This window comes from Harpia harpyja, chromosome 10 (assembly GCF_026419915.1).
Source record: "Harpia harpyja isolate bHarHar1 chromosome 10, bHarHar1 primary haplotype, whole genome shotgun sequence".
NCBI classification, from domain to species: domain Eukaryota; kingdom Metazoa; phylum Chordata; class Aves; order Accipitriformes; family Accipitridae; genus Harpia; species Harpia harpyja.
In genome coordinates, this window is record NC_068949.1 from 4,070,891 (window position 1) to 4,092,028 (window position 21,138).

Consider the following 21,138-nt stretch of genomic DNA (forward strand, 5'->3'; position numbering starts at 1 on the left):
GCACAAACATTATCTTTCAAAAAGAAATCCGCCGGCACCCAGTTCCGAGGAACGCTCCCGCCGGGCAGGGCGGTGCTGCGTGCCGGGGGAGGACGGAGGTGGGGAGGAGGACGGAGGGTCGGCGAGCTGCCGCCTCGGCGGGGCGGCCATGACGCCGGGCGCGGAGGCCGCCGCCGTCGTCCCTCTCCCCGGCCCGGGCGCAGGGATGGTGTGCGGCAGGGAGAAGGCGAGGGCGCCCATTGGCCCCTCGGGCGGCTGGGGGCGGGAACTTCCGCCGCCGGAACGCTCGGTAAGGAGTTCAGCCCGGGCATGTTGCTATCAGCAGCAGCGATGGCCGAGTGGTTAAGGCGTTGGACTTGAAATCCAATGGGGTCTCCCCGCGCAGGTTCGAACCCTGCTCGCTGCGGCCCGGTGGGGCTTCCTTTTTTTCCTGTGCTCTTACGATGTGCAGGTTTTACTCATGTCTTCTCTCACTGTTAAGCGTGCCTCTGCAGCGGCAAGAGGGATTATCTAGTATTTATCTTAGTGCAAGTCGTTAGGCCATGCCTACGCACTCCTCCCCTGCTTCTGTCAAGAAATAACAGTACTACCAAAGCAGCAATAGGTCCCAGGGCAAGTTTCCAGCACTGCATCTAAAATACTTGTGTTAGACAGCACTTGCTGGAGGTGGGAGAAAGGCACGCTAGGATTAGTGTTCTTTCCACAGCTCACCTGCTAGGTCCCCTGTATGCACTTTCCAAGTGCAAAACTCAGGATTAATCCAATGCTTTACACAGAGACAGTGTCCCAGTTTGTCCAAAGGGCTGCTGGCCTGCCCCCATGTTCTACAGCTGATACAAAATAAATAAAAGCTTGTCAGCAGCAGGCTACTCTATACTGAATGCATTTGCTCCATCAAACCTTCCCTTTCATGAAGGAAGCTGGTCTGGTTACTCCTAGACTTCCAGTGAGGGTGTCCTAGATCATCTTTTCCTGGCCTTCTGCACAGGCATGAAGCACGCACACACACACAATCTGGGGGAAAAAGAACCCGCAGAAGTTATTATGCAACCAATAACCAGGAAAAACATAAGAACAAGGCCCTTCCCCCTACACACACCCCCCCCACACACACACCCCCCTGCCCTCTTTTTGGCTGGCTTAAACTGGCCTTTCACCACTCAGATGTGTCAATCTCCTCCTATGTGACCCCAGCATTAGCGAAGAGCTGAAAATTTGCAAAGTCAGGTAAGAGAAGGCTGGAAATAAGAAAAAAGGCCATTTCCATAGAGGCGAAAGTCAGCTAGAGTAGGAACAACCACTTTTCACTCCTATCTCTCTTAAAGACAAGACAAAAACCTGACACAAACACACATGCAAACCCATTCTTTCTAGCATCATGTTTTGTTAGTGCAACTTAATTTCATCAAAAAAGTGGAGGTGGGAGAAGAAGAGGAAACATACCCCTGCTCAGAACAAAATAAAAGAAAGAGAGAACAAACAAACAATTGTTTAAGCTGGCAACAAAATAAACATTTCGAAGTGTTCCCTAACAAGGCTTCCAGGGATTTCAAGTTTGGGTGTTTGTTTCCGTTAGGGTACGTGCAAGTGCCAGAGGTTACACTTTAGAGGGAATCTTAAACTGGTAAATAACTGACAATGGTACTATTTAATACGTGACCGTAACATCAGGAATTTCCCTTAAGTTCTCACATGTGAAGGTCTGTCCCAAGGGATACTGGAATCAGACATCTTATCTCAGACATTGCAGAAGAGACAGATTTTAAATTCAGGAGTACCCACTTAAGCATCCTTTGCTAAGCTACAGTACATGTGCTACTTTCACCTTAGCATATTTGTATTCTAACAGCAGCTTAAAATTTTGTGCTTAGAGCAGTATAACGTTAGTCACTCTGCAAAATATCAAAATTTTTAGTGAGTGTGCACATTTCAGATAGCAAAAAAAACCAAAAAAACCCAAAAAAAACCCCAAACCTTCTTTTCCACATATAAGGCTTGATTTTGTTTAATCAGTCAGGAATTTAAACTCTTTTTTGTTCTTTTATAACTTGAAGATCCCACCCACACCTGTAATCTGGAACAGGTGAGAAAAGCTCTATTTTGTATAATGCAGTTTTGGGTAGCATTCCAAATTAATAAAAAGATTATTAAAAGTATTAAGTGTTAAAAGAGTCAAAATACTAAACACAGTGGGCAAGTTTTGCAGTAAGTCCTTCTTTTCCACTGTATCACTGAAGAAGTTGCCAGGTTTTTTACTAACCACTTTAAGTGTCTTACTTCCAAAAGACATGTTTCATTGCTTTAATAGATCTGAAGACAAAGCACCAACCCAACATTCATGAGGAAGTTTGCAACTTCAAGATGTCCTTTTCACTGGGACCTTGCTGGGGATGGAAATGTCAAATGACCGACACCAGAAGTCGTGGTTATTTTAGATTTTATATTGAAAAATAAGAGGCCAGTCTGTCAGAAAAACAACAAAAATCTCCTCTAAGGAAGTATTTGCATTCAATGAACCTTTTCTCCTTGAAACTGATTTTCCTTAAAATTTGCAGTTGAAAAATAAAAGAGCAGCAGCGAACACCCAAGTTATTTCCCACCCTCACCCTTCAGCAAGATTTATGAAAATGTTCCCATCAAGGCACTAAAGGGGAAGAACCATATGGTTTTAATTGCAGTTATTTTTTTGTAAGTTTTTTTGTAATTACAGAAGAAAGTAAGGACTGCAAACCGCCTACTAAAGCTATATACGCATCAGCAGCATTAGTGTTCTGGTTTCAGTGCGCTCCTCTTGACTCCTATCGCTTTTCGTCTCCATTTTGTAGCAAGGAGTTAAAGTGCTACTGTTCTGATGTGCTTCCCTTTTTAAACCTCAGCTATGAGAGTGAGAAAGAGCAAGGCAGTAATGAATCTGGTGCTGGAGTCCAGACCCCAAAACGTACATAAGGGCTCAACATGGTACTGCTCCATATCTCTGCCACTTGGTGCAATTTTCCTCCCCAAATCTGGCTCAGACCCACTGCGCAGTACCTTCAGGGATCAAGGTGATCAAGGTGCCTCCAGCCAGCTAAGCAAAGAGATGCTTAAGACATCCAGGCTCCTTTTTATCATCAGCTATCCACACCGAAGCAAGCAGCCTAGTCCTTTGGCAGTGGCAGGCCAAGGATAGACATGGGAATCCTGGGGAAGACTCAGGTCCTTTGAAAGTGAGGACCGCAAGTAGCAGAAAGCACCAAAGGCACCCAGGCCCAACCAGCTGAAACAGTCTCTTACTCCTCTGGACCTTTCTGCTCATTCTCCTGCCCTCCCTTCCATCAATATCATTCACACAAAGTTGTTTATGAGAAAGAGGAGGAGCTGAAAGTCCTCTACCCACCATAAATTTGGGGGCTCCATGGAAATTAACTGCTAGTAAAGGACCAGCTCTGACAATCCTGACAAAGTAAATGTAGTTTCTGTAAGGATTGATGCCTGAGACTCAAACTGCATGTCCTTAGAAAAGCTGTCTGCCTTTGGTGCCAAGAGTCCTTTGATATTTTCAGAGAAGCAGTTTTGACAAAGCAGCAAGCAAATCATTTTATCCAAAGCACTGAGAACCACATCGCACATCAAGACTGGAAACCTTCTAAACATTGGTAGCAAATTTCATTTTCTAGAAGTAAACCCTCTCCCTTACTGCCCCACTAGAAGAAGGGAGCAAGAGCAGACCACTGTGAAGATGGAATAGAGAGGAAAGAAAGTTCATTTTCTCCAGCATCCACCTCCTGTGACAGGTTATGATCTCCATCAGAGACCGAAAACATGTAAAAGTTCCCAATCTCTATTGTGCACCACTGTATGCACAATCTCTATTGTGCACTGACTCAGGCACAAGCCTCTCAAAGCTGGGACAAACAGCACATGAAGAGTCTCATCTTCATTAACATGGGAGGAAGAAGAGACTAATATAGTGAAGGTGAAAGAACAAACATAATGCAGTGACTACCATCAGGGAGGGGCTTGGCAACGCTTACAACAGCAGGATGAGCATGTATGCTGGGCTGCAATAAAAATACCCAGCACAAACTAACTGATAAATATCATGCCATCTGACAGGGACAGAAGCTGACAACTTAGTTGCTTTATCTTTTGCTGTGTAATTTTATCAGCTTTACAACAGCTTCACTGCTTACCTTCCCAGCAGTCTTGTCTCTCATTTCAGGATATGAAAGTGTAAGATAGCAATGTTCATGCTCAGGAAATTAAAGCTACCCAGTATCTGTTTTAATCATCAGGATACTTGCTTCTATTACCGAACATATAAACTGCCTTTTTTTTTTCTGCCCTATTCAAAGAGGGAAACAAACATTCAGGAAACGGCCTTACCTATCATTCAGCATTACTCATCCTGAGATTTTAAGTCATATACTATCTGTATTCATCATCAAAACTTTAGCTCTTACATTGCCACTTGGGAAATGTTGGCAAAACAACTTGGCAAATACTGGCAAAACAAAAAGTTTGTGAAGAACTAGAACATTCTCAATCTTATATATTTAGCCTTTGCACAAGAACAGACATGACAGCAGTAATTAAAGATAAATTAATTTTATATAATTCAACACCACCACCCCCCCGCCCCAAGCTGTTCAGTTTTATTGTAAACAGCTGGCTAAATAGTTGCTTAAGTTCTGGTATTACAAAACTGGTTGATACCATTTCAGAGACCTAGAAACACAGTATTAAGCCACATGTCCTATTCTCTCTATTTTATTAGCAACGTCATCCACCTGCACCCCCATCTGCTATCTCATAACTTCCAGCTGAAATCTCATCAGCCCTTACAAGTCCAGTAATGGCCAAGTTTAATCAGTACTTTTGACTAGACTCCAGAGGATCTAGGCTCACTTCACAGGTCTGTTTATTTTCATACCAAGCTAAGTGAAGTCACTTAGAGCTATAGCTAACAAAGCACTCAAGCACGGCAATGCTCAATAGCTGTGTAGTGGAAGCACACACTGAGTCAGACCCCTCAGATACCCAGAAGGTTCAGGACGTTTGTTACCTACCTAAACAACTCACAGGAAGTGCTAAAGAAGAAAATGGGACCTCACCATACCCTGCAGGGACCTACCCTCTCCCCCAGCTTGAGATTCACAGACCCTAATTCTAATATATAGTATCTGGGTTTGTTGCTGTTGTTCCCCACTCCCACAACTGTCCTTTTGCAGCTGTTTCCACTTTGCAAAGAAAGTTAAGTTCTTTTTTGGCCACTGAAAAAACATGTATAACTGACTCTGTTGCCACTTAATCACATCTTTGCAGAGCTTGAGTTCCACATTACAACCCCTGCTCCAATTAATGTTTAAGCATGTTAAATATATAATGTGCTTTCCAGTGCAGAGGCCAAGGCACCACATTATTGTGGATAATGTCATGTGGGACTTTTGCTGGATCTTTTCATGCTACTAGCAAAATAACTTCTAAAAATACTATATATTTTTTTAAAAAGGCAAGCAGTTTATGCTTGGGGGGTGGGCCCTGAATGATCTAACACTGAGTAACCTGTCAAGTGCTTATTTCTTTCCTTTCTAACATGAGGGAGAACTGGGGCTGCCCACTTACTCCAGTTAACTGTTCTTACTGGCCAACAGGTCAGGTCCCACCAATGCTGTCCCACAAGCAAAAAAGGCTGCACAGCTTCCTCTTGCTTTCCAGTACCTCTGGGTTTGCTCTGCTAGGAATAGGTTAATTCAACTCTATTTGAGAAATACAGAAAATTGGACCATTTCAAGTTAAATGTATACATAAATAGAAAAAAATAAAAGCTGGTATCGGTGTACTAGAGCACCAGTTAATAATCTGCTCCCTTCACTAGGGCAAATACAAATTAGAGTACTGATCTCTAGCAGGTATGTTGCAAAATGCAAGTTTTACCATCAGCTAAGAGTCTTCCAAATATCTGCAATTATTCATCCAGAACAAATATCAAAGGTGCTTTGCCAAAACAAACCATGTAACAATTGGCTAATTATGACATCAGTTTTAATGACATGAAAAATGAGTTTGCTCTTCAAGGCTCTATTGTATACTCACTTCTGAAGGGAAACCAGCTGGTAAGGTGCTGAATCATCCATCCAATTACCCCCTTTTACCTTTACCAGCAAGTGAAATGGGGAGAAGAGAATCTGAGCTGCCATCTGATTCAAAAGTACTCCAGCTGGTTGCATTTCCATCTTTTTGTTAAAGAGAGAAAAATTGTACCCTATTACTTTGTATCCTTCGCATGAACTAGAGTTTCTTCTGTTACTACTGTTTGACATTCTTTACAGTCCCTCCCTATAAAATGGATTGAAAGTCTTTCTTGAGCAAATACCTTTATATAAAGGAAAGCAGTACATGCTCTAGAAGAAAGTTTGTAATTACATTTAGCAGATGTTACAGAGAATTATTAATCTCATCTCTACAATGTTTTCAGCTGCAAGATATGCAAGGGAAAAGCATGTAGAAATAAAAAAAAAAAATTTGGATAAGCAGGATGATGTGTTGTAAAAATAGCTATTGCTACTGATGCCGTCAAATCTGGATCAATGTAGCTGTATCAGCAGAAGACCAGTACTTTGAGCTTTTATAAACTGGTACGAACACAACTAGCATTACCACTGGTATCAGCCCCCGTAATGAAAACTGGCACCAGAATAAATATACTAATGAAGTTAATAACATATACATATTATCAGGGTTCCATTGGCAGGCACCTGTGTTACAACTTATAGCGAACAGGCACCAACAGGAGCAGCACAGTAGGTCAGTCAGCACACCATACCCTTGCATGGAAGAGCCAAACATGTCACTCCAGGGAGAGACAGACATCGTAATATTGTTTCCATGTTGGGAGAAGACTGTAGTTTTTCAGATTAGACTTTCCATGGAGATGTCCAAGATTCATAACTGGACTCCCTTAAGCTTTTACCCACTGAGGGGACAAATAACAAGAAATTCAAAAGGGATCTCTGTGGTGGGTAGAGGATTTCAATTTAAAAAATGAAAACAACCCTTTTTTGTACATATGCAGTTTTATTTGTTGCTGACAGAATTACTTGCCTGCAGAAAAACACGATGTCAATACCTGACATATTAGCCAGGTTTACAAAGAAGAAAGCAAATATGAAATAAATAAATACAATGTAGAATTTGAAAAGTTGCCCAAAATATCAAAAACCTTTCATGTGAGATTTTGTACACATTAATGCTGACTGGCCTGATTCTTCATTCCTCACCATACAAAACCCTGATAAGACCCCATCTACCAGGCCAGAGCAGGAAGGGAAATTACTATTAAGCCACAGGACAATGCTGGCACACATACAAGGGGTATCAGTTGTCCACCAATAAATCCTAAGAAGAAGAAGGTTGCTAACTGGAAAAGTGAAGTTCTGGAACTTCCAAAATAAATAGCTGGTGCAAAAAGTATACTTGTTAAGATAGAAAGCAAATGATTTTTAAGGGTGCTTGATCTATCACAGTGACCTTCTTGGATAATAAGGAGGTTCTTATTTCATCTATATCATCAGATCGCTATTCTCCAACAAGTTAAGTTTGTAATAGTATTGTGTGTGCATGCATTATAAATCTCTACAGTAAGTACAATACAATGGAGAAGTGAACCAGAGTACAGAGTTTAGAAATAAGCACAGTTTTGTTTAAAGTTCATTGTCATATAGCTTTTGGAAGATCATCACTGAACAGGATGATATGCTGGAGTCTAACATTGACTTTTGGTTCTACTGAGAGTACATTCTTTATAACATCACAGCATTGAGAGAAATATTATTCACTACACAATATTTAAGAATACAAGAAACAATATATAAGATGTTAGATAACCTCACAAAATCACTAAAATCACTTTAATACTGAAAACGGCTTTACTTATTAAAATTTGCTTATTAAAGACCTCCATCTATAATGCTCATAGCATGTGTGTTAATGAATCAGTATTAAGACATTTAGTTGAACAACGTTCACATCACAATGAACGAATACAAAATACAAATAACTTATAACTGCTGGCAAAAAAAAATACTGAATTGTTGAACAGATGATCTCGCGCTCTTGTGTATTTTGCATTTTAGATCTCATAGTTTCTGAATTTCCTCAGAAGCTCTGATGGAGCATCCCCTGACCAGCGGAAACGCAGATGCCAGTAATTTGCCTCTGAAAATCCTGAGGAAAAAAGAGAAAGGCAAGTATATTATTATAAACATGTATAAAACTAAGTTGTCTGAAATAATACTTGATAATCTTCTCCCAAAAAAGTAAGTAAAAAATTGGTCACTTCCAGTGCTCTTGACTAGTAGGGACAATCTCTGTATTATTAGCACCGTTTGAACAAGAACTCAAGCAAACACCAAACTTCAAGATGTATATCAGCTGGGAAGAGTCCAAAGGAGAACAGCAAGAATGATGGCAGTCCAGAAAAGAGGACTTACAAAGAAAAACTGAACAAATTGCGTTTGCTTAATCGAAAGAAGAAGAGATAGAGGGTGACATGATAAATCTCCAAGTACGTGAAAGGCAGCAGTGTGGAGGGAAGGTACAGATGGCCCTTTCCACATACAAGAGAGTGAAGTTTTTCAGACCATGCACTATGTTTTTATGATCTATGGGCTGTTAATACCAAAATGTGATCTTCCTATATCAGGAAGCTGAAACCTATTACCAGACTTAGTGTTAAAACCTCTTATTCAGGCTGAAATAGCTACATGGAGTCGTAGTCCGTAATTGTTACAGACCAGCAGACAGGAACAAAAAATATCCCAGTTTAAAAGTGGAATCCAATATAATACATTTTCCTGGACCCAAACAAAAGCATTATCAACATCCTAACATCAAGTATGAACACTGAAGCACATACAGGCCCTGTCAAATAAACATATTCTAATATTAACATTTATTAATATAAATATATGCCCACTGAATAAATTAACTAGGCATTTGATGGGTTTGATATTTTTCCCATTCAAATCTATGGAAATTAAACTAAAGCTTCAAAAAATTATGAGAAAGAAGATGCCTGCAAAGAAAGCTCACCATTACAAGGAACGAGATGATGTTTTCTTTACTTTGAAATTTTACTGTTCTACAAAGGATACAGTGATGATTTAATTACCAAAAAATAGCAAATAGTATAATGTTATAGAGCATATTTTTTAAATATAAAATTTTTAGTTTGCCTCACATACATTTGTTTGTAAAATTTTCTTATCCATTTTCTTCATTGCACAAATGTTTGGGATTAAATTAGGTTTTGCTACCCTCACAGTTCAACTTAATTTCCTGTTTGATCAAGCTGGAGAGAAATTACAGGACTTTATTTAATAATAGTTCTCTGATAACATAAGCCTAAGATTATGAAACTCCTGAAGGATCAAGCGGAACAGAGGGTGGCCATTGTGGTAAGTAAACTTTGATTCAGGCATACTAACCTAGACAACAGACAGGAAATACTAAATGGCCAGATGACAGCTTTTGAAATACACATATATTCCGGTGCATGCACTATTTTTTAAAAAACCTGTTCAAATACAAAAGAAGCCTTCAAGTCTCAATTTTTAGTCCTCATTAACTCATCAGATGCAAACTCTACAGAAGTACTGAATGCTGGATAAAAAAAAAAAAGAATATAATACCTAAATATTTTATTTAACAGTTTTAAGAGTTATTTTTAAAATATCACTGAAAAGAATTGCACTTTTTTTCTTTTTTCTTTTTTTTTTCCTTCATTTTGGTATAGCAGCAAAACTGAACTTTCCATTTTGGCTTAATGAGAATTTTTTTCTTCTCCAGTTTTTGGTTTTACTAGCAAACAGGCAAGCAAACATGGGGTAGGGAGGAAGAAAGGTCTGAAAGCTTCAAAATTAAATTAATGATAAACAACATAAAACCAAAACCAAAACCCCAACCCAAAACCACATTAAAAAAGCTACCAGTTAAACATATGATTCTGGAGGAGAATTTCTCATGACTAAAAGCATCCATTTCAGGCCAATCCCTGGATACTGCAATTTTATGTAACTGCTGGTTTTACTTACTGGGGGAGTCTGGATTCTTTGAAGACTGTGGTTTCGCATCAGGAATTGCAACATCTCCTTGCTCCCTATTCCCATCTGACAATCCATCTTCATTGTTTTCAGTCTGTTGGGTCCAAATCTCATTAGTTATACTGTTGCTATTATTCAAGTCAGGAGCTTCCAGCATTTGGTCCTTCTTACTTTGGACAGCCCAGTGCATTGACTAAAGAAATGCAAAAATTACAAATAAAGAACTAATTCCTATGCTTTAGAAGACTTTTAATGAACGTCTCTTTTCTTTCTTATATCGCTGTAATAAACGGTTAAACAAAGCACATATTAGAGAGAAGCTTGCAGGTCAATAGGATAGGGGAAAGCACAGTTACATATTGCAAATAGCATTTGAGAGGATAGTTTATGTCAGGTGGGGATGAAGAACAAAATGTACAAGTGCATCAAATAATTCTAAGGGTCTTTTATCCAGTTTCTTCTGTCATGACTTTTTTAGGAGGGCTTGAGTGACTTAGAAATTTCCATTTTCAAAGCTGTCTTTGGCTTCAAGGTGCCCTTTCAAAGCAAGACAATTTGGAAACATTTACTATGAAAGTCCGTGGAATGACTTCTGTTTGGAATGGAACTAAGCTTGATGGGATACTTCCAGCAAACATTGAAGCTCAGGCATAATGCTTTAGTTGAAGAGGCTCAAACTTCCCTCGTAAGCAGAATTGAGGTGGGCAGAATGGGCAAGGGAAACATTTATTCACCTGCCTTAAAATATGACAATGTAGACTTGTAACTATCATTCACCCTAATACTGCAGAAAAAAAAAAAAAATTCAAACATTATGGAATTAGGATCTACTAGTGTCGTGGTTTAACCCCAGCCAGCAACTAAACACCACGCAGCCGCTCACTCATTCCCCCCCACCCAGTGGGATGGGGGAGAAAATCGGGAAAAGAAGCAAAACCCGTAGGTTGAGATAAGAACGGTTTAATAGAACAGAAAAGAAGAAACTAATAATGATAATGATAACACTAATAAAATGACAACAGTAATAATGAAAGGATTGGAATGTACAAATGATGCGCAGTGCAATTGCTCACCACCCGCCGACCGACACCCAGCCAGTCCCCGAGCGGCCAATCCCTGCCCCCCACTTCCCCGTTCCTATACTGGATGGGACGTCACATGGTATGGAATACCCCATTGGCCAGTTTGGGTCAGGTGCCCTGGCTGTGTCCTGTGCCAACTTCTTGTGCCCCTCCAGCTTTCTCGCTGGCTGGGCATGAGAAGCTGAAAAATCCTTGACTTTAGTCTAAACACTACTGAGCAACAACTGAAAACATCAGTGTTATCAACATTCTTCACATACTGAACTCAAAACATAGCACTGTACCAGCTACTAGGAAGACAGTTAACTCTATCCCAGCTGAAACCAGGACAACTAGGAACATGATACCAGATTATCTCACTAGCAAAAGTAGGAGGGAAAACAACCCTTAGAACATCTGTGTCTGTCACAAATCACCCCACTAGCTTAGCAGGGCTCCTCCAAAGACCTGTGTGAAGCCCAGGGTTCCAAGCAACCTATCTTCTAGATTTTTCAGTGAGCTCTTTATTTAATCAGATAGCAAGAAAACCTATCTGATAAGCAATATACCAAAAGGAGAATATATTATACAAAGGTCCTAGCTTTAATTTAAGTTTGAAAATAAATAAAAGGTTCCTACAAAAGCAGTGTGCTGAAGCATTTGAAAACAGCCCTTAAGTTACTTAAACTTCATATAATACACATAAAAGCAGCAACTTGATAAATTCACTCTAAAACCACTAGCCTACAAGCCTTCTGTGAATGGGCTTCTATGGTACTCCAATTTTTCCTGCATTTCCTTAACATCCTTAGTGCAGGAATCACTCTGCACTACACCCATCCCCAAAACCCACCACTGCAGCAGAAGTGTTGTAAATCATCCCCTCACTCACTGCAACATTTTCTCTGGACCAGCCCTACCTCCCCCTCCTCCTGAATGCCCAAACTTAGACAACACCAACCGTTTTCACAGAATTGCTCAGGGCTTCCCATTGCTGGAATGGAATGGTAATTTTGCTTCGTCGCCAGTAATCGTAACGTGCTCGACTCTCTTCATTAGTAAGAATCTCCTTCGCTTGCTGCAGCTTCTGGAAATTCTCCACTAGAACACAAACCAAAAAGATACTAAAGCCAATATTTGTTTTCAAAGAAATTAGTTCACATGTGAAAGAGGAGCTGCCAACAATGGTTTAGAGCAAACAGAGCAGAGGAGACAGAAGGAGGACTAAGTGACAAGGGTATGTGGTTGTTCTGCTTACAGCTTTGCACAGTTTTAGCCAGCTTTAGGATCATAGCACCTTTGGTGGACAACTGATACCCTTCTCAAATGAGGACTAAAATGCTGATTTGTCTACCGGGTTCAAAATCTTCTGAATTTAAGTTCAGAGAAACCTACAGAGTACAGCAGGCACAAGTCGCCCCCTGCAGACAACCTTAAAAAGGGAAATTGAACTAGAGTAATAATGCTTAGAAGGAACATACAACCACAGCAGCAAGGAAGTCAGAGCAAAGCACACCACCAAAAAAACATGAGCGGGGGTGGGGGCGGGAGGGCGCGCAAGCAAAAATTGACAGGCAAGAAGAGGAATCTAAATATTGTTCAAATTAAGTAACTTGGGCTTTATATTAGGTATGTTTTCTACATGGGCTAAAATGTTGTCTTGAATACCAGACTGCATGAATGAGAACTCGTATTTGTCACTACAGGGTAATTTTTCATTAAATGGTTACTAAGGATGCAGCTGCATGTTACTATTTGTAGAAGGGTTATAAAGATTTAGATTTTATCTATGAGTCACCTATGTTACAGTGATCTATCATCATTATTATTCATTTATTCCAGTTTACAAATTAGAGATTTCTTTTGACATACACTAAGCCCAAACACTAATCAAAATTGATAACTATAAATCAAAGAACAGACAACAGGTTGAGGGGGCAGTTCTATTAGATTTCCTTTTTCTAGTTTTCAACAAATAAAAGGTCTACTTTAATTACTCTTTACTGAGCTTTAAGCTGATGAAATAAAAAATACAAAGTAAACTTTCACCAGTACTGTAAAAAGGTATTTAATGTAAATACAGCATGTTCAGGTAAATGGAGAATAAAATACTACTTCTTAACAAAGCTGCTCCAACATCTGGCACTTCGCCTCCCTTTTTGAGTTAAGTTTCAATGAATGGGGGACAGGGCAGGACTGCCAGGTGGTATAGGCAGAACAGGACCATGTACTGGAATAGTCTCATTTCCCTGCTGCCATAGCCAGAATTTTCTGCAAAGGTGATTCCATTGGTTTCATTGGTACTTGTGCTATCATTTAAAATAAATGAAATATTAGTGATCAGGTTATTGTGAATAGGTGGTAGATTGTCTCTCAAACACCAAATCTCGGGGGGTTCCTTGTCAGGGAATCTCAAAGTGAAAAATGCTACCTATTTTGCCCTTTAATGCCACCCTCCAAGCCCCCCCCCCCCCCATCAGCTCTCTGATTCTAGGCTAGGATGGCACATCAATAAGGAAAGCCAAGCCCCGCTGAGAGCTCTGCTGGAGGCAGTGGAGCGGGAGTCTCATTTAACATTGGCTATATTCCCAGCTCTGCTGTCTCAGAGGAGGGTGTGGATGAGGTCAAACTCACACGGGTAGGTGGGCTGTGGTGTTCAGTTTATAGTTAAACTGAACAGAAGCATAAACTAATAGGAAGAATCCAAAGGAAAAGTGTTGTGCATTAATCAAAATGAGAAGCCTGTTTAATTATTCTATAACACATTTTTGGTGGGCACCATACTTATGATCAGAACAACCTTTATTACAAGAATATAAACTATTCAGACATCGGTGAGCACTGATTACAGCTATATTGTGGTGATCAGTGGGTAAGATTGTCTCCAAATAACTTGGGTGCTGCTTAGCCATCACAGGTATAATGAACTGCACACTTTCATAAACGCAAATGTTAGCTGCTGTTCTGGAAACAGATGGCTACTCATGTGGTGTTGGCTTCTTTTTATTTCCAGTCATTAAATTACATTAAAAGAAACTAAAGTACATTTAATGTGTTCCTGATGGGCTTGTTCGTGGAAGCAAATTAACTAGTTGACGCAAGTATGGCACTTGAATGCCTCTGAGCATGGAAGCAAGCCAACTTCATAGGTCTAGAAAGGGATACACTCCATAAATAATTTCTGTATTAAAAGATGTTCTACCACAGAAAGAAGAAAAAAATGAAAGTCCGGGGGGGGGGGGGGGGGGGAATCCAAAAAGTGTCCTCCTAGGAGTGTGCAAGTATTAGAAAAAATATTCAAGCTTGCTATTTGAAGACAGTATGCTCAATACACATGACAATTAAAATATATTTGGGGAAAAAGAATATTTAATAAAGTTTTAAGGCTGAAATTAATATCTTAGTCATGTTAATATAAGAAAAAAATAGATTGTTTTTAAACAGAGAAGAATACATACCTGCTTTGGGGTTTCCAGGATGTTTGTCAGGATGACATTCAAGGGCTTTAATCTTAAATTCTGCAAGAATTTGTTCAACCTAAACATAATAGCAAGATTTTAAGTGAGTAAATATATACACACAGAAACAATCTTCAAATTAGCTTTTTGAAAGGAGTTGGGAGGAACAACGAAGAATGCTGAAAGATTTTTTCCTATTCATTTTTACAAGCTTTAGTGCAAGCAAAATAGGTAACAACAACCATCTGTCAGTAACACTGCTTATTTAATTTCATTTTCCATACACTCATCCTTATTCTTGTTTTTGTGAAGTTCAGTCATCCAATATGGCACGTTGGCTTTAGAAAGATGTGTAAAGATCATGCATGCAAAACCCTTTCCTCACGTTTGACCACATAGGCAAAATGCATCACTTCAGTTGCTCTTCACTTTGTTTAATCAACTCTAACATTTAACAAAGTCTCATTGCAGGAAGCAAAGACCTTCTGTACTGCTGACAATCAATTTGTGGGATTGGGTGGCTTTCTCCATATCCTCTTCATAGGAAATTTAGCCAGTGCCACATGACTTCCATCTTGGGTACCCCAAAGCTAGATAACTAGCAGTTCCCATTCTTCCTGTCAAGCTAATTTTCTGTGCAAAACAGTTGGCTTGGAATAGAATAAATTTATAAGCAATATTAGAATATTGGCATGTATTAGTTTATTAGTTAATTACAAGTTCCCACACAGTTTATAGTACCATAAAGTATTACAACCACTGGAAAAACAAAGACATATTAACAGTTAACAAAATACAGGAAACCACTGGAGTGGGCATCAGCTTAGATTAATTTTCAGATTTTTCAAAGTATCTTGCTTCTTATTATAATTCAGAAGCCAAAACTTCTTTATATCATTCCAGTATAGCTTAAGCTTTTACAACATTTTGCCCTAAGATATCAATTAGCTACTATACTTTCCCATGCTAGAAAGGCTGTTTATATAAATTCCCCATCCTTCAAACCCTGATATCCATGCACAATTTAAATGATTTATTTCAAAATTAAGGCTCATAACATTTTTTCTTCAGAATAAAATTACAGTTCACTCAACTAGCTGGCAAAATTTTGTTGTCACATGCTGGGAAAAATGTGGTCTACAGTGGTATTTTAAGAATTCTACACTTTTCGCTCCTCTCAGTAACTTCTTCCAGAGGGACAGATATAACGTGGTATACCTCCAGTCAGTAAGACATTTAAAAATATATATGTTGTACAGAGAACTTGTTGAAACTCGTTACTATATAGCTAGCTACCACCTCTAAAATGTATTTATATAAAGGGGAACTTTAAAGTTAAAATATGTACAGTAGCAGAGGGGTAGCCTGGAAGTCTTCAGTTTAAAAGAAAAAAAAAAAAATCAGTAGAAGGAAAAGTTTGTAGGAAGTTTATACAAAACATATGAAATTTATATAAAATATTCAGTGAGATGTTTTACCAAGAAAGGTACCCAATACACACTATATATGAATAAAACTGTTCTTGGAAGAAGGATGTAGATTAAATCTCCCTCTTCCTCTCAAGTCTGAAGATGAACTACGTGTCCATGAGCTCAATTCCACAATAAGCCAAGAATGAACATGGGTGTTTACTTGAATACAGGGAAAATCTGTAGAAATTGAGACTATTTGTGCTTAAATTTAACCAGGTCAGATAAAGACCAGCATATTCAACAGCTTGGGTGAAAGTACTGCAGCTGGGAATGTGCTGTATATGCCTAAAGAAGCCTCTGCTGCTACAAATACTTGACTGCATATACAGAGTAACGTGATTGCAAAACACCCGTAATGCTTCAAATTTCTGTTAAATGTTAGAAGTAGCGTGCACCATCCTGACGGAAGGCAATCATGGTACTCAGTCAACTTGTGATCTCAGTTCCTACTCCCATGTCAAAAACAACCCAGTAACATCTGCTGCTTCTCTCAATAAATAATACTTGACAGATTATTTTTCAGAACCCATTAAGATTTATTCCATCTTTTTAATTTCATTTTTCAGCAATTTGAAAAATTATTATCATAGGTACTTGAACTATTCATTAGTTGCTAAGCCCTTAAGGAATTAGTGTGAGGTAGAAAATGAGAAACAGCATCTAGGAAACAAGCCTACATAGAAACTTTCACACCGCCCTCTGCTGGGATGATTTCTTGGGAGTTATCTCAGGAAAAGCTTTGAATTGCCTTCTGTAACAGATCGAAGATGCTTACTAGTATGCTTTCAGTGACAGAAAAGACAGAGGTGTTTTCCCAGCATTTGACCACTAGGACAGATGAGAGCATCTGATTAAATTTACTGAGAAAAATACAGCTTTTATCCACACTGAATACATCCTTCATTACAGCAGAGTAATCAAAACTCCTTTTCCAAAATTGAAACACAATTCCAGTTAATATAACAACTAGATTAAAAAATATTAGCATAAGACTAACTCAGACTATGCAAAAAATGTTATATGGACACCTTTAGGAGGAAGAACACTTGTTTTAGCTACAAGTCATTCAACAATTGCTTAGCTAGATCTCATTATAAAGTATATATCTGCTACCAAAAAAATTGGTAAAACTAGTATTTGAATGTCATAAAAATTAGCATTTAAAAATCATTAATATGATGAATGAAAAAGAGATATTATTTTTGTTTTTCCTCCCAACCAATGAATACAGTTTTTAAAACATTTAAAAAATATGTGTAAAACTTGAGAAACTCAATAGCATTATCAGTGACCTACAGCTATGAAAATTACTTGTATTAGTTGCATATAAATAGCTTTTTTCATCTTTTAGAACCAAAAATATATTCCAAAATATTATTTGGATGTTGTCAAATTCATGCAGTTGGCTCATGATTCATAACCATATCACATGTTGAACTAAATTAATGAATAAACCATTGTTTCAGCTGTATCTATAATACAATCCTGTTGTATAAGACACTTTTAATATAAGCCTTATCCTAGGATCTTAACATCAGTATATAGATCAGAAACTAGAGCTTTATGAAGGAAGATACTAAAAGATAAAAGTGGCAAGAAAGAAGGTTCACAACGCATTTCAAATAGTCCTGCCTGTAGAGATAAACAACTTCAAATCCCCCCCTGTAGACGGACAAGCACGTTCAAAATGTTATTAACCTGGAGGGGAGGTAGGGAAGGCTCTTACCGTAGATAGTTCGTCGCATCCTAGCAAGTTGTAGTAATCTTCCAAGTCATCCAGTCTGCAGTTCAGAATTGCATCCATCTAGACGAGTCCAGCTGTCTTTTTCAAGCCCAGGCACAGAGATGTAAAATATAATATCAATACAAAGCTCACACAAGGGTTCAAAAGTAGCCCAGGGAAACGGGCAATTTCCACTCAGGTCTACAGCTCTCTCCAGTGCTTTTTAATACTGGCAGCTGACACGCATGGGTTTTCTTGAATTCTCTGCCTGCCATTGGTCCCTGCAGGATGCCAATCCGGTTGCACAAACCTGCTAATGGCAATGCTCCCTGGGATTTGTAGTTGCCAAAGTCACTTCGACACTAAACGGTGGGTCCCGTCCAGACCGAAGAGAGTTGTGGATACTAACTAAAATCTAGCTGTATTTGAGATTTAGATCATGCCATCACGTGTATAGCCACTTAAAATCAGACACATACTTAAAGGCTTTCCTGCACCTGAGCCTACATATACTAAAATATATTTTCTGCTTAATTTTTAATTGCAACTTTTGCCACAGTCTTTGACAAGGTGTTTATATGGGTAATCATAGAAGAGAGTAAAGATTACTTCCAAAATAATGATTACAGGGCTACGAACTTTTGAGAATGAAGTACTGACCTTGCCAAAGCCTCTCAGAGGTCTGCCAGTCACTTCAACAGAAAGGGGTGAATCTTCACTCTTTGAAGGCTACCTAGTGTACAGATGTACCACTCTTCAAAAACAAACAGCTCTTGTACATCAGTTGCATGTCTGACAAAATTAAGACTATGAAAAGACAACATGATATACTTACTGTCTACTATCTAATTAAATACAGACTTTCTCATGCTAAATTACTTTCAAATTGTGTCTTGAAGGTCTGTATTGTGTGCAAACCACATTCCTTGTAAAACTCATTTTACATTGAAGTGAAATACCTTTAATTTTGAACTGTGATTAATGATCAAGGCCTCAGTCCAACAAAGACTACAGACATGTTTAACTGTAGTGTCTCCTGTGATCTATTCTTTTAAAAAGATTACTTCCTAGGTGTAATACTAACCACTTGCTGAAGTCTTTCCTCTGGAGCCTAAAGGAGCTCTATTTTCACTTCCCTCCCTGCAAGAGCTTTGTAATCCAAGATGTTTCATGTCGTTAAATATTGCTGATTCTTTAAACTAACACTTACAAATAGACGCCTTGAATAGTTAGACAATTTTAGATGCAGTGACCTAGTAGGAGAGTCTACACAGAACAGATACACAGGGTGTGACCAAGGCTGGAACAGGTGTGTGTTTATCAGTGAAGGACCTAGTGGCCATTCAGAACTGTTTATAAAATACTGAATACATAATTTCTGCATTTACAAGTGCTTTATTTTATTATCTATATTATTAATGTTCTGAAATTATCTACATAAAATATTAGTCTGCTTTCTCTTCAAGGTTGTATTGTCTGAAATTTCCTATTTTTACTGTATGTTCAGATAGCCTATTAAGATTATAAAATATGTAAAGTACATGAAAAGAAGAAGCAATAATATTAAACAGCAAAGCACAGGCCTCAGTGAAACCATTTAAATCTGTTAGAAAACACTACTACCATATTTCTCTGGGTAAACAGAATTATACCGTTTTTCAATAAAGCAGAAGAATTAGCAATTACAAATCTCTCCCTCTCCCCCATTCATAACTTAATAATAAACCAGAAAAGTATAGGAAAGAAAAGAAAGCCTTTTAGCAAGAGATCATGTAAATATTTAAATAGATTGTACTTTGGGGGAGGATGAAAAACAAACAGCTGTCCCTCTTCCCAACAGCACTCCTGACATACCATTCTTGTCCAAGTATTCCTTGCATATTTGCATAAGGTGAAAGGGAAGGCTCTTTAACCCTTTTTCCCCTCCAGCTTTCAGTGGCTATTGCTGTGCTGCAGGGTGAGTTGCAGGTCCAAGAGCTAGATTCAGACGACAAAACTCTGAGACTTGCAAGCTGCTTGTTCACAGGGAATTTGCTCACTGAAGCCTTGGTCCCATCTATACTCTTGTCTGTTCAGACCAAATTAACAAGGGATTTGATCCAAACTGCAGCAGCAACCGTACTTGTGCCCCCCTCACCACCATGAGATTTCCAGTGCTTGGGGTGCAAAGGGTCCCATAGCACAGTCTAAAGGTTTTCGTGTGGAGGACACAACATACTGATACTGAATAATAACTCGGTCTTTTACTGCTCGTACTGACTTCAGTGGGACAACTTACAGAGCAAAGCATCATCAAAAAAAGGAGAGCAAGAGAACCTGTATATAATACGGAGAAAAAAAATATAAAGAATGCTTTCAGGACGTAAACTTTATTTGAAAGAATCACAGCGCAGGAGATGGCACAGCTTCTGTCTACACATTTTGGTTAGTGTTGCTCAGAATGTACAAACAGTACTGAAAGTGAGGAAATCTATTTGTTCTCTGTACCCAACCACGAACAACACATTTCCATTCATTCCTAACACATTATCAACAATTTTGCTTGTTTAGAGCCAAGAGTGAAACTAAGTTCTGGTTCAGTACAACAGGAGTTTTACCATCAACTTGTAAAAGTCATAAATGGCCGTTTAAATAAAACAGCAAGACCTGGAAATCTCTATTTGAATTTATTCCCATAGAATACATCCAATCTTCCAGTACCAGTTCTTCTCAACTGACTTCAGTTGTTTTGCTTCCTGAGGGCAGAGTATGCATTTTCAACAAGTTCAAGGCACAATATAACTGAAACGAGTTTTGCATTTCATGCTCCATCCTTGTCCCCACACACGCTCGGAGTTGCAGAAATAGAAGAGGGCCTAAGAACTACCAAACTGACTTCCCAGTTTAGGGGTAACTACTGCAACAACATCACTAACACGTATAAATGCTTGCAATATTAGAGTCAGCTTTAGGATCCTTGAATCATTTCCTCACCGATACCTTTGCAGAAAGCTTTAGACCATACACCTGTACCACTTACATGTTTTCCTCCTTAGAATGCAATCTTCACATAAATAAGCACCAAAACAACAATATTAAAGTCACACCTCTGCTTTATATGCTGACAAAAGCATCTTGCGCGTGCTTTTTAAGAAATCTGAATCCTGCCTCAGCTTCAGTAAGGAAAAAGAATGCTTGCATACAAATTTGCACAGAATAATAAAAATGTTCTGATTCACATCTGGTTACTTCATAGCTTGTTTTGAGAAACAGGTAGTGTGAGAAATGTTATGTACATCTTTTGGGGGGTTGTCAATACCCGAAAGAACCAGAACCTCCCCCCCCCCCAATACATACAGCACG

General features: G+C 38.9%; 1 protein-coding gene and 1 non-coding gene across 3 annotated transcripts; one reads left to right on the forward strand and one right to left on the reverse strand.

The window, feature by feature from the left end:
* Positions 1-324: 324 nt before the first annotated feature.
* TRNAS-UGA (transfer RNA serine (anticodon UGA)) lies at positions 325-406 on the forward strand. The gene has a single exon. It is a non-coding gene; the product is annotated as a tRNA-Ser (tRNA).
* A 6,636-nt stretch (positions 407-7,042) lies between these two features.
* On the reverse strand, positions 7,043-19,034 carry DNAJC12 (DnaJ heat shock protein family (Hsp40) member C12). Of its 2 annotated transcripts, none has more exons than XM_052798289.1 (5): positions 17,800-19,034; positions 14,602-14,680; positions 12,105-12,244; positions 10,074-10,176; positions 7,043-8,205 (listed from the first exon to the last, which is right to left on the reverse strand). In XM_052798289.1, exons 1-5 carry the CDS (start codon positions 17,875-17,877, stop codon positions 8,111-8,113), a joined length of 495 nt encoding a protein of 164 aa, XP_052654249.1. In that variant the 5' UTR covers positions 17,878-19,034; the 3' UTR covers positions 7,043-8,110. The 2 variants fall into 2 exon arrangements, with proteins under 2 accessions (XP_052654249.1, XP_052654248.1); XM_052798288.1 differs by having other exon boundaries at positions 10,074-10,275; positions 17,800-19,004.
* Between the last annotated feature and the right edge of the window lie 2,104 nt (positions 19,035-21,138).

Coding starts and splice junctions, on each gene's coding strand:
- DNAJC12 (XM_052798288.1), bottom strand. CDS start 17,877: ATGGATGCAATTCTGAACTGCAGACTGGATGACTTGGAAGATTACTAC. Junction 12,245..14,601: donor TCCTGGAAACCCCAAAGCAG/GTATGTATTCTT, acceptor TTTGTGTTCTAG/TGGAGAATTTCCAGAAGCTG. Junction 10,276..12,104: donor TGAGCAATTCTGTGAAAACG/GTTGGTGTTGTC, acceptor GCATTTCTTTAG/TCAATGCACTGGGCTGTCCA.